The 13,931-nt window shown below is 41.7% G+C and overlaps 1 protein-coding gene across 3 annotated transcripts in view; it reads right to left on the bottom strand.

Moving 5' to 3' along the window:
* The window catches only part of GLG1 (golgi glycoprotein 1), a 65,797-nt gene that overhangs the window by 32,396 nt on the left and 19,470 nt on the right, over nucleotides 1-13,931 (bottom strand). For all 3 annotated transcript variants that reach the window (XM_082233451.1, XM_082233449.1, XM_082233450.1), the window contains exons 2-7: nucleotides 9,760-9,792; nucleotides 7,717-7,803; nucleotides 3,427-3,642; nucleotides 2,708-2,911; nucleotides 1,985-2,056; nucleotides 972-1,155 (exon numbers count right to left, since the gene is read on the bottom strand). In XM_082233451.1, the coding sequence (XP_082089577.1) occupies nucleotides 972-1,155; nucleotides 1,985-2,056; nucleotides 2,708-2,911; nucleotides 3,427-3,642; nucleotides 7,717-7,803; nucleotides 9,760-9,792 (796 nt within the window). The remainder of the gene's footprint in view (nucleotides 1-971; nucleotides 1,156-1,984; nucleotides 2,057-2,707; nucleotides 2,912-3,426; nucleotides 3,643-7,716; nucleotides 7,804-9,759; nucleotides 9,793-13,931) is intronic.

The following is a 13,931-nucleotide window of genomic DNA, read 5'->3' as shown; positions in this document are numbered from 1 at the left end:
CAGATGGGGCTCACATGATGAATGATCCTCCATATGAAACGTTCTCTGCAGAAAGGAAAACTGACACTTCTGAAAGAAGAATTCTAACCGTGGCATGCTCATTTTCTAGGTATGGGAATTTATTTTCACAGGGGAGCATGCCATCAAGTGAGCCGCCACCTACAACAGCAGTCACAGCTGTCATCGCTCTCCATGAGAACTAAGCCCATGTTGTATTATGGAAAGGCAAGAAAGAGAATACAACAGAACAGCTAGAACTTCTTTCTCCTGGGCAACTGTGAATGGTCTGCTCACATAAGACAGGCTAGCCCCTTAACATGCTTCATTGCGAGAAGTAAGGTTACAGGGAACCAGACAGAGGGCCTTCTCGGTAGTGGCACCTGCCCTGTGGAACGCCCTCCCAGCAGATGTCAAAGCAATAAACAACTATTTTACTCTTAAAAGACAACTGAAGGCAGCTCTCTTTAGGGAAGTTTTTAATGTCTGATGCTGTACTGTTTTTAATATTCAGTTGGAAGCTACCCAGAGTGGCTGGGGAAACCCAGCCAGATGGGTGGGGTATAAATAATAAATAATAAATTATTTATTTTTATTTTTATTATTATTATTATTATTATTATTATTATTATTATTATTAACTGTCTGACCTAGAACCAGCCTCATGCAAAGAAGCAAAGGTAGCAAGCTGAAACATCAAGTGTCAAGGCTCAGGGGGAGGAGGGTTGCAGTGTGGAGAGGAAGCAAGGACAGACAGAGAAGGTGTTGCACAAGGGAGACAGGGATGCAGAACTATGGAGTAATGGATAACTAGCAGAATCCTAATGCCCAAAGACATTCTCCAAAAACATTCTTTTGCCATGTCCATTTTCTTTCAACAAAGCCCTGAAAATCTCACATTACACAACTTTTCATTTCACAAATTATTTATCAGATATAAGCAATTGGAGGAATAAGGGAAAAATATATCTTACCTCTATGCACAGCAGATTCCAAACACATTAGCAGGTAGGATAGTCGGGCCTCTCGGGAACGAGGAAGGTTCTCTACATTACAGTGGTACTTCTTTAAATCACTTTTGCAGGACTTTGCCAATGAGTAACTGACTTTGTAATCTTGTGCAATCAGCTTTTGCCTGGTTGTCAATGCATCACGACACTGAGGAAAACAATCAGATATCTTGTGCTACTGATCAAGGGAACATCAAGGCAGCATTCTTTTGTCAACCAGAGATAATTTGGCTCACGCTGGACAAAAGGAGTAGAACAGAAAATCCGCTGGCCTTGAATTTTCAGAACAAGCCACCGCTAGAAATAGAATACATTGCTGCTAGTTTCAAATGCATCACTATTTCTAGAAAATCCAAGGCAACCTACAGCAGGAGGAAGGGAAATAATCGTGGGGAGCAAAAGTGCAGTGTTCTTAAAGCATTTCAACCACAAGCATAGCTTGTCATTTCAATTTGCTATTTATTGCTCATATACTGCTCAAAGCGTGGAGGAAGCAATGGGGCATTACACCTGGAATAATGATCAATAAAATGCTTTGTCTGCACTTTACTCAAAACGCTATCTCTCAGGAATGTAACATATCAAAAAAAAAACAAAAAAAAAAACACGCATGCCTTTAGAGAAGGTAACAAAGCAGCTCTCCCTCCTCGGAGATGTTAATTCTTATTGATGCAATTTAACTGCTACCACACAAGGCAACTCTGTAACTGAGAGATGGGAAGTTCATCAACAGGTCACAGACAGAGTTACGGCTGCCTTTAAAAACACAGCTCTGAGCCGATGCACAGGATTCCATGCACTCTTCCACCAACCACACCCTGATGGGGCAGGAGCAGACCAACCCTCAGATAACACACCATATTGTATATTAATTTGTTTCTTATCCATTGCATGCTGAAAATAAATGAGGCGACCAAGAAGCAAGAGCTTTGGGGTCAAGAAAGATAGTGGAATGGCCAGGTGAAAGAGGCACATACCTTTTCACTCATAGAGTCTTCAAACTTGTGGTTAAAGAGACACTTGTACACCCTGCCTTCCCCAGCCTGAGTCTGTGAAACAGAGCAACAATATTGGTCATGAATGCCATATGGAAACATATTAGGAGTGTCCTGGTATCCATAATTTAAAAAAAGGTAACACATTCATAGACTCCTTTTTCTTCAAGGACCTCAAAGCAAAGGTACATGCAATTATCCCCATGTTACCCTAACAAAACCATGAAATAGGTTAGGCAAAATTATCTGTTTAAGGCCACTCAATGAGAGTGATAGCTAAGTGGCTATTAAAACCCAGGTTTTGTATCCCACCAAGTTTTATTCAGAGCAGACCAGCTGAAAGTAATGGACCCATTAATTTCCATGGGTCTTCTCTACATATGCACGTCTCTTCAGCCCAACTCCAGCATTCCATTCTCTACATCACACTGGCTACATTTTATCATAGGCCAACATTTTGTGATTTACAAGTCCTCTGTCATTTATCTATGTTGTGCATGCTCATGACTAACACTTCCATGCATATTTCTGAAATGAGTTCAATATATTGCCTATATTATCTGTAGTGCACCTTTGAGAGATCTGTTCTTGGATTCTTTAATTTGTTACATGTAGGAACATTTACTGAATGACAAGGCGAGAGGGGAAAGGGTGGGGAGATGGATGCTAGTCCAACGGGAAGGACGATGTCAAGCAACAACTTACGTTCTCACAGAAGCGTTCCCGGTCATCCCGGCAGGCAAAATATAAGTGCCGATCCAAGTGGAAATCATCAGAGGAGAGCTCAGCTACACGGAGAATAGCCTTTTTGCACAAGTCTGAGACCTTTATTCGTGGCTCAATCTCTTCTGCCTCTTTTACCAGTCCTTTCTCCAGGCAGGCCACCACCTCTCCTTGAGAATGGACATCCTGAAAGAAGAGAAAGAAGCTAAGCAGCAGCAAGACACATTTCCATCTAGCTCTTTTCTGCATGTTGCATTAGGAGCCTACAGAAGCATGTCTTACGTTGAAAGAACATGGTTCAGTTCAGTACATCTGTGGTCCTGAATCTCTGTCCTCCACCCGTCCCAAGAAAGTCTGCTGCTGAAAACACCACTGTATCTCAATGAAATACCTGAGCCTGAAAGAGCATGCAGTTGACCTAAATTTGAAGGTACCCTCAATCTACCAAAGGCTAATAGCACTTTCCCAGGGTGTGCCCATTCCAGAGGACAGCCCAGATTCACTCACACAAGAAACATTCCTTCTGCCTAGCACTGGTATAAAATCACAGGGAGATAGGATAGTAATTTAAAATGCTGACCATAGAACGTGGTCACACTTCAACTGGCTTCTTTGGAGCAGCATTGATTCTAATGAGACAATATCCTCTTCCCTCCCACCTCCAATTTAATGGACATGGAATCACTTTGTAACAGAATTACCTTTTCTCCAAGACGAATGCTGCCACACTTCAGGATGTTAATATCACTTCTGCAGTCATCCATGAAGCCACAGATCAGGCGGTAATCACTGAAAATTATGGCTGTCATTTTGGTGATGTACTGGTGACACTGGTATTCAGTGATGTTTCCTCTGTGATCTACCAAGCAGGACACCAAGTAACCTTTCCCAACAGGCTCATCAGCACACTCTTTGATCTGTCCAGAAAGACCCATGATAAAAAGAAGCCTGTATTTCATCTGGCATTTGCAGATCATTTTATTTACTGCCTACTCAGGGTGTTTCTCAATATAGAGAGATTATATAAAAACAATGACACCAATTTTCAGGAAAGGGGATGGAAAAGGAGAACCAACTGCTTATTCCCTAAAGGTTCCAGAAGGGAAAATGTGGGGTGTCAGCCCTCACACCTCACCCTAAAAGCAAAAATGAACATAAATTTTGCAAGCTCCACACTAAAAAGACCATGAAAGCAAGCTGTAATCACTCAATAACTTAAGATGTCATTGTTAGACTCTACATTAAAAATATGGTGCTCAAGGGCAGTCAGGAGTCAGTCTCAAATGTAGCCAGGGACTGTATCATTCAGTTACTTGAAAGCTGTTTTGAATTTAATCTTCTGGTAGCCACTGTAACCACATGGCTGTAGTAGCTTAATCCAATAATAAAAGTTGATCTTCCACATTCAGAAATAGCTGCAAGTGACATAGCAGCATTCCTGCAATCTCACATGTATGAGGGGTAATTACGCAAGGCTTTTTAAATCAGAGAATAAAGTGCAGTCTGCAGTATTCTCCTTTGAAATATCAGCATGATAAAGACAACTAGGAATGAAATGAAGAAAAGCTGCTCAGGGCTGGTATTGGAAACCAATATTCTGAGCATGGTCTTAAATAGAGCAGGGACTGAGGTACTGTGTGCTTTTTCAGAGGATCAACCTTTAAGTCAAGTTTACACAATCCATCAAATTTATTACATTTATGTCCTTTCTTTCCTCCAGGAAGCTTAAGACAGTTCCCTCTTTTGATCTTCACAGCAACTTTATGAGGTAGCTCAGAACTAGACCATGTGACTGGCCAAGGTAATTCAGTAAGCTTCTGGCTGAATGACAATCTGGGTTGGGATTTTCCCATCCTACTGTGACAATCTACTGACAGTTCCCACCCATCCCAAAATTTTGGAGAAAATCCTTAAAAGCACTGACTTCCTTTCATTGCACATGTGAGTAGAAAAAGCCACACACGACAAGAAGAACTTTGGGTAATATTCATTTGTTGCTGGCTCAGCTCAATGTTACTCTTATGCTGCTGGAACTAGTTAAACAGGTTGAATATTGTTAACATTAATTTGAGCGGATGAGATTATGTTTGAGTTTCTTTGGAGAAATAGGCAACATAGGATTTTTTTTTTAAAGCAAATAAATTTCAAGACCATCCCCACTGGTCACCTGTTTACAGAATACAACTAGGTCTGAAAAAAGAAAGGTCACTATGCTTGGAATCTGAGCTCCCTCCCCCCCTCTCTCTTTTTAAAATACTTTATGTACTTTATGTACACTCATTGCTCCCTCCCCCCCTCTCTCTTTTTAAAATACTTTATGTACACTTATGCGTCATACAAATAAACATTAAATAAAACAAACATGTAATACCAAACCAGAAACATACAAAGCAAAAAAAACCCCACATAAATACAGTGATGATAACAAAAACTACAGACAAGAATATAGATACTATATTATCCTAAGAAAAAGAAAATATTCACTTCAAGAAAGAAGCTAAAAAGAAATAGGGTTAGGAAAAAAGATGACTTCCAGCTAACTCCATGTGGTTCATTCTTTTCATATCACTGGTTATGTGTAATGATTAAATTTTGGAGAAACATTTTTATTACCTATGAGATTTTTATTCTAAGCTAAGCCATCAGTTCTCTTCATAAAATTTATAAAGACTTCCCACTCTCTCCTTATTCTCTTATTTGAATAGTTTCTTATTAGACCTGTAAGTTTAGCCAGTTCAAGGTATTCTGATAATTTCAAAATCCATTCTTCTTTCGTTGGTATTATAGTACTTTTCCGATGTTTAGCAATTACTATTCTGGCTCAGTAACTGCATACAAATATATTTCTTTATTATCTTTTGGGATGTCTGTTGTTATTAGGCTCAATAAAAACATTCCTGGTTTCTTTGGGAAAGTAAATCTTAGCATTTTCTTTAGTTCATCGTAAATACTGTGCCAATTTTTATTTTATTTTAGGGCACATCCACCACATATGGAGAAAGTTCCCTTCTTTGTGATTGCACATCCAACACATTCCACTAGTATTTTTATATATTTTAGTCAATTTCAAGGGTGTGAGATATCATCTGTACATCATTTTTTTAAAAAAATATTTTATTGTGTAACATGCTGTAAACTTTATGTTCTTTTCCATAAATTTTCCCATTTTTCTAATTCAACTGAATAACCGAAATCTTGGGCCCACTTAACCATAACCTCTTTAACTTCTTCGGAGTTCCGGGTTAGTGCGATCGAATAATGGCGGATTCCCTCCAAGCTCCGGAGGGAATCGGCTCTGCAGGAGTTGGGTCTAGCCGCTGCGGCAACGCGGGGACCCTTAAAAATCACAGGCGGTGAAGCCTGTGAACCTGGTGACTCGGCGGGCACCATTTGCGCCCCCCGACCCGCGAAGGAGCCTTTTTAAAGGCTTCGGAACGGGGGACGGGGTGAGTGGCGCGGTGCTGAGAGTAATTTGTAATTTCTCCTTTATCTATTATACTGCTTATTGTTTTGTCTTTTTGTTTCTTTTTAAGTAACCATGCTAGCATTTTGCCTGGTTTATTTGCTGATTCTGAAGTTTTTTGTTTGAGCCATTTAATTTTATTTACCACTTCATTATTTAATAGCAACAGAACTCATGTGTATTTGGTCCTATCCAAGGTGCGTAAGTTCAAGGGGTATGATTTTGGGAAAGAGAAAGGGCTGCTTCTGTACTTTACAACCATGGAGACATCTCTCTCAAGATAGCTAAAAAGGGGGCAGCAAAGCCAAAACGGAACATAGCCACTTTTTAGTGCTTGCCTAATATTGAAGAAATCTAATTGCATTTGCCGTCAACACAATGCTGCCTGTTGTTGTTTTTTGTTTTTAAAGTACTGTCGACCTGAAGCTGAATTTATGGTATGGCACACAAAAGGAAAGAGTATAAGGGGAGACAGTACTAGGATGAACTGCTTGTCAAATAGAACAACCTTCTCAACTTAACCTTGAAATAACTATCTAGAGCAAATCACAAATACCTGCAGAAACACTTCTTTTATTTGTCATTGATGCAGGGTCCCAACCACTACACAACTGGAATATCCCAATTATATCTAGTCAATTTGTTTCAACCCTTGACTTTGGAAATGAACCCTTCACAGATTTATGCTACATTCCAAATTCCACTCCTCTCAACCTAGCCAAAAGGTCCCACCCACACTAGGTACAAGTGACAAAGCCTCACTGGTAAGCAATATCCCTCCAGATTTATTTTTTCCTTCAAATATGGCTATGTATGAAGATTTCCAAGTCTTGCCATCACTCCCTTGAATCAGGAGAGAAGGAAAGCTATGAGTAGCCCTCAGAAAAATAGTGCTCGGAAAACTGCCTCAATGGAGCAATATTCAGAAAAGTGTTTTACTGGAAAATGCATCAGTGTGCTAATGACCTGAAGGCAAACACTTCCAGCAATTATACAAACAATTATGAAACTGTGAATGACTGAAGCTCTTCAAGTAAACATAGAATTACTTTTTTTAACTTTAAAATTTATGTGCACAGAACAGTGTTACGCCACCTTAGAGACTACATTTTATAGAAAGAGTTTTCAGAGGGAGAATGAACAATTCTAGACATTTTCCTGAATCCTGAAACTCCCAGGAGAGGATGCAGTTGGCATACCAGTTGGTACTTTGATCCACAGACATCACCTGTTACTCTTCCAGAATATATTTCTCTAGTGTACCTTTCTTGCTAGCAAGTACAGGATGGTCTAGATCTTCAGTAAAAGTTGGTGGTCCACCCATTCCATCAATTAAAATAGCTTTAGAAAAGTACAGAACGAAAAATCTCACGGCTTGCTGCTGTTCTGTTATGCGCTATTTAAAACATATTAATAATTCTCTATTAAAAACCCTTTTGATATATTCATTTCAACAAGACTTCAATTCTTTCTTATTTAGAAATAAAATTAAGATTACTGCCCACCACCTAATCTTCCTCAGCCTTACCTCTGATATGGTAGACTTGCAAACCTCTCTAGCCACTGATTCAAATTTTGGATCTGTAGTCAGGTTCAACTTGTAGTTCCACAACAGCTGGGAGGGAAGAAACACAATACTGTTATTTTTCAACTGCAGGAATCTTTCATGAGCCAGACTTAAAACAAACTAATGATATCTTTATTGTGGTTTTGAGGCTGCTTTGTGCAGGTTAAAATTTAAATCTATGTGAACACAAGCCAACCAACTCATTTCCTGCACAGCAGTTTTCATGTGATTTTCAGAAACACATTAATATACTGATGCTCTGACATATGGAGAATGTGGGAAGCATGTGGTGTGTAAATCTCATTTTTTAAAAAAATCAAACGAGAGCTTACTTCTATGGCTCATAATCATGAAGAATCTCAAAACAAACAGAGCCAGAATTAGTGGAGCTTGGGCTTCTGTGCTTATGACAGCACCCATGGCCAATCAGTCTTCTCCATGCCATGCCATGAGAGCATTCCACTGCAGAGAAAGTTAAATAACCTATCTGTACCCCTCAGTTTGTGTGTGTGTGTTTTGATTGTTATAGGCTAGAATGTTAGAATTCAACCAATATTTGAAGAATTAACAGAAGGTGCCTGACACTGACTGGATTTAGCAGTGTAAAAATACATGCTAAACTTGATTTTATTCTGATCAAGGAATCATCTTTAAGAAACAAAGACAGTCGTGACTCATCAAGATTGGCAAAGCAAAAGCTGTGCCAGCCACAAACAGGAGGGGATCATTAGCAAGAAAAAAGACCAATAGTTTTGGTTTAGGATTACAGTTTGCCTGTTAGAAGTGAACAGGAAAAAGGTGTCTGTTTTACAAGCTTGGGGGAGGGGGAGCACTAAAAAAATATATAATGGATGACAGTCTGTTTTATGATGAGGAAAGTGTCACGACACAATGTTTGGGAGCTCTTTGAATTCAAGGCTACAGTAATGGAAGGAACAGGACTGTCTTCGGATGTGAATGCTCTGAACTCCCTCCATCTAGGCTAAGATTGTATATATGTGTAAATAAACCATGTATCATAAAGCTGCCACCATCTCTGATGTGCCTCATTGTCCAAAACGAAAAACAGACCCTGGTAAGCATGCCTGGTACCCCAGGGATATAGATATAGGTAGAGTTATATGTCGATGAATAGCTATTTCAGGTAGATGAGTGGAACAGGAAGGAAGAGACTTAAAATGCCCTGTCTACCCAATTCATTGAAAGAGTCATCCTATTAACAGAATGTCCTCCAGTCCACTTTTTACTTTACTTTATTTATTTTTTAAGTTAACCATCCTTCATCTAAAGGGTGATGTATAACAATATTAAAATACAACAACAGGGAAATATAATCCACTCTAAAGTAAAAACTAAAAGGGCAGCAGCTTAAATGCAAAAATGAGACCTAAGAAAGATGAAGTCACTTTAAAATGCCTGGGCAAAAAAGGAAATCTTAACTTTGCACCAAAAAGATTGTAATATCAGCACCAGTTTAACAAGCTGGGGTGCCACTGAATAGTATAATTTTAATCAAGGCATTCTTCTGTGCAGACATAAGCCCAAACATCATACTATCCTACTTGACTGAATTTAGTACTTATGCTCCTACCAAGATGGTCACAAAAAAATCTAAATTGTCTATATAGATCACAGAGAAATAAACAAACAGGAACCTTTACTATTTAAAAGGAGTTGGCCTAGTATCCCTGAAAGAAGCCAATTTGCCAGAAGCAAATGTTGCAAAGTAATAATAAATGCCACTTACAGCTCCCTCCCTGTTTTCTTTAAAAGGTCTTTAAATATCTGGTTTTATTAGGATTTTAAACTGTATTTTCTCTTTGGCATATGGCTTTCTACTGGTCTAATTATAAGTTGTGAGGTGCTGCTCTTTTAAGGTGTTTTTTTTTAAGATATTGGTTTTAAATGTTATATTTATTCTAAGCCACCTTGAAAAAGTCAGAATATAAATCACTGAATCAATAAAGAAGCAAGTGCCAGCCCTACAGAAAAAAGCACACTTACGTGGTTGCAGTCTGATGAGATTTCATTGTCCGGCTGGAAAAAGAAAGAAAGGGACATTAATTCTGAGCAGGTCATGTTGCACTGTATTCCTTCCACACGAACAGGCACAAACTATTGTTTCAGAATAATGTGCATTATTAAATAAATGATGAAATCAGACCACAAGAGATTGTCAATTCACAGATTAAAGGCAAATTTATCTAATCTAATCAATCTCTGCTGCCCAGGGAAATGGCCTCGACTGAAAGGCAGCAGTCATGGGATGTTTTGCTTTTTTGGAACAGTGGTCTTGTATTGCTTTTGCAATAGTGTTATTTCATAAAGCAATGAAGTGTAGACAAGCCAGAGATTTATAAGGTACACTAGAGGTTCCATCAAACTAAACCAAGTAGAATTTAATTCATGAAATATTTCTCATGACCTCTTCAGATCATAGGCCATCCAGAATTTTTTTATCCTGTCCATGGGTCACAGTTCACAATTAGGAATTACAATTTTGAAGAAAAGTGCTAACAAAACCCTCATGAATTTTATTTTGCTCCCTTTGGAGCAAAAGTCCAGAAGTTATGAAGTCTCCGCCCAGACAGAGTGGAACGGAATAAAAAGAGGCTGTATTAATTTCCCTCCACCCAGGCCTGTCTGAAAACTACCACTCACAGCCATAGAAGTCTCTGCTCAGCCAGAAGTTCCATCAGAACTCCTCCGGCTGCTACTTTTCCACTTAACTGCCTGCTTGCACATCACAAAGTGCCATATTTACACCATTACCCCTTCAAATCCTTCTGCAAAACGAATCTTTTTTTTGTACAGTCATACCTCTTGTTACATTTGCTTCATGATATGTTTTTTCAGGTTGCGTCCTGCGGCAACCCAGAAGTACCGGAAAAGGATTACTTCCGGGTTTCGCCACTCGCACATGCGCAGACGCGCAAAATGATGTCACACGTATGCACAGAGGAGGGTTGCGTTCCTTTCAGGTTGCAAATGGGGCTCCGGAACGGATCCCATTCACAACCAGAGGTACCACTGTAATGTGTTTAGATTAACTATGCTCAAGTACACGTAAGCTCATCTGCTCACATTCACTAGCTTTTGGTAGGTAGGGACTTCTTTGTTTATAACACTATAAAGCATCATGTGCACAAATGACTCCATATATTTATGAAATACTGATAGTTGTACCCATCCCTAATCAAAAGGCCAGAAAAACCACTCAGTCCCTCCGGCCTCATAGCTCCCCCCGCCCCAAGCCACCTTGCTGCTAGCTCCACTGCAACTCATTCTGGCTCCTAGTCGGAAAGCTGACTGCTATTCCACAACAGCCTTGATTCTGCAAAACTGTAGATGCACAGGCGTCAGCTTCACAATGGGAGCAGCACAGGCTTCAGTGAGCCTCTCTCTGCATTTCCCCTCAATCTGAACTGGGTTGCTTGTTCTCTGAGCTTCCTTGGCAAAGGTCCTTCAGGTTGAGTTCAACCACTGTGCCTTCACAACTGCTTGTTACTTCTTGCAAAGCAGCCATGTGATATCAGTATTTGCCTCAGTGGGCGAGACCCAGCAGCAATATCTTGGAACACCCTGACCCTTGTGTAATTTTCAGCAAGAGACTCAGGTCACATCCTGCATTGTAAGAATTCTTATATAGCCCTCCAGGATATTTATGCACTGTGGCTGCAGAGGTGAATGGAAGCACACTCATGCCTCTGCTATCAGCCAGAGGACCAAGGGCCACTCAGAGGCTGTACCCCCAGTTCCCAGAAAGGATCTTGACAAGGGGAAGAGGAACCTGGCCCTAGATGTCAGCCAGAGAAAGAGCAGCTTCAACAGCTTCTTGCCCTGGGACAGGAGAGGTTAGCAAAGGCAAAGGACACTCTCATGGCCCCATCCAACAGCCAAAGGGTCAGGAGCCACCGGCTGCTTTCAAGCCAGGGAAGACCTGCCCCACTCAAGCTGGATAAAAGTGCCTGCTTTGTTATTACCGTATTTTTCGCCCTATAGGACGCACTTTTTCCCCTCCAAAAATGAAGGGGAAATGTGTGTGCGTCCTATGGGGCGAATGCAGGCTTCAGGAAGCTATCCGCAATCCTGGGGAGCCCGCAGGAGTTCCCGCAGGGCTCCCTAGGCTTGCAGATAGCAGCCTGCTGCCCGAAGCCCGGGGCACATTGAAGCAGCGCGCCCCGGGCTTCGGGCAGATATCCGCAAGCCTGGGGAGCCCGCAGGAGTTCCCGCAGGGCTCCCTAGGCTTGCAGATAGCAGCCTGCTGCCCGAAGCCCGGGGCACATTGAAGCAGCGCGCCCCGGGCTTCGGGCAGATATCCGCAAGCCTGGGGAGCCCGCGGGAGTTCCCACTGGTCTGCTTGTGGATAGCAGCCCGGCGGGAGCTCCCCAGGCTTGTGGATAGCAGCCTGCATCCCGAAACCTGGGGCATGCTGAGCAGCGCGCCCCGGGCTTCAGGTAGATATCCACAAGCCTGGGGAGCTCCCGCCGGGCTCCCAAGGCTTGCGGATAGCAGCCTGTTCTGGGGGCTGGGGGAGGAGGAAGTTTGGGCTTCCCCCGCCCCAGCCCCGCGCCTGGGGGAGGGGAATTTCTTTATTCTCCCCCCCAAAAAAACAACAACTATGTGCGCCCTATGGGCCGGTGTGCCCTATGGGACAAAAAATACAGTAATTTGATCTCCTTTCTCTACCTTTTCTCTCCACTACCTTCCTTGTGTGTCTTTTGTCTTTTTAGTTTCTAAGCCAGATTTTTTTAAAAAATGTTATCTTTGGCCGACAGTAATTGTGGGTCTGAAAAGTGAGACCAAAATACAGTAATAACATGATTTTTAAATAAATTAAGCAAACAATCACACAAGTAGAGTGATGTTTTATGTTTAGTGCCTCAATGCACAATATTTTTGTCTCATTGCTTATCCTCCCAGTACCCTCACCAGGAAACATGCTCCAATCCCTTTCTGCATCAACAAAAAACAAATGAAGATATATATGACACATTTTCAGGCAGAGGTCATCCATAACAACTTACAAACAGTAAAAGCTTAAGTATAAATATCAGTATCACTCAGTATCACTATTGAGCAATATCACTATAGCTAAAAGCAATACACTATTTTATTACACCGGCTAAGGCTCGGGGGGGGGGGGAGAAAAAAGGAGAAGACCATTTCATTTTCTACAGTCTACACAGTGGGTGGAAAGAGACAAGCTTTATATAGCCTTTCAATGAGATCCATATCCCAGCAAACAGGATGTGGTATTTTTAAACGACAAAGGAGTCCACTTCTCTGAAAACAGTTTGCCATAAGCCTATTTAGCACAGAGAGTGTACAAAAAGAGGGCTGCTCTATTCCACAGTGGTCCTACTGAATTGTTTTTTGCTTCTTCCAAGCAAGGCAGCAACAAAGCATTTTAGCCATGTGCTTTCTCATCTACTAAAGGTAAAGGTACCCCTGCCCGAACGGGCCAGTCTTGCCAGACTCTGGGGTTTGTGCGCCCATCTCACATCTATAGGCCGGGGGCCAGCGCTGTCCGCAGACACTTCCGGGTCACGTGGCCAGCGTGACAACGCTGCTCTGGCGAGCCAGAGCCGCACACGGAACGCCGTTTACCTTCCCGCTGGTAAGCGGTACCTATTTATCTACTTGCCCCCGGGGGTGCTTTCGAACTGCTACTAGCAGTGTTCAAAATTAGCTGGCCTTTTGCAGCTGAATGAAGATGTCCAGAAGCCACCCTTGGCGCCTAACATCGCCACCTGCCTAGCTGCAGTCAGCTGGTCTGCTGGGCACAGTGGCAGCAAAAGATGCATGTCTTTTTCTGCACAGAGCTACCCCCACCAAACACCAGATTTGCCCAGCAGTGCAACAGCAAAGTGTCTTTGCTGTGTCTTTATTTTGCTGTCGCGCAGCCAGGTGAATCAAATGTTTGGTGGGGTAGAGCAGTAGCAAAAGATGCATCTTTTGCTACCATGCTACCCTGCAGCCCAGATTCTCCCTGCAGTTGTTGTTTGTTTGTTTGTTTTGGGTTTTTGTTTTTTTTTGGTTTTTTGCAGGGTTGCCTGGTTTGGTAGGAGGGCAACAACAACAAAAAATGGCACCTAGACATTTTTTTTTGGCGCCCACAGCCTAGTCCCAGTAGCCACATGATTCCTAGCATTCCTATCTCCGTATCTAACACT

Source organism: Podarcis vaucheri, assembly GCF_965113315.1.
Source record: "Podarcis vaucheri genome assembly, chromosome: 7".
NCBI classification, from domain to species: Eukaryota; Metazoa; Chordata; class Lepidosauria; order Squamata; family Lacertidae; genus Podarcis; species Podarcis vaucheri.
The sequence above is the reverse complement of the archived record's forward strand: the minus strand, read 5'-3'. Positions and strand labels throughout refer to the sequence as shown.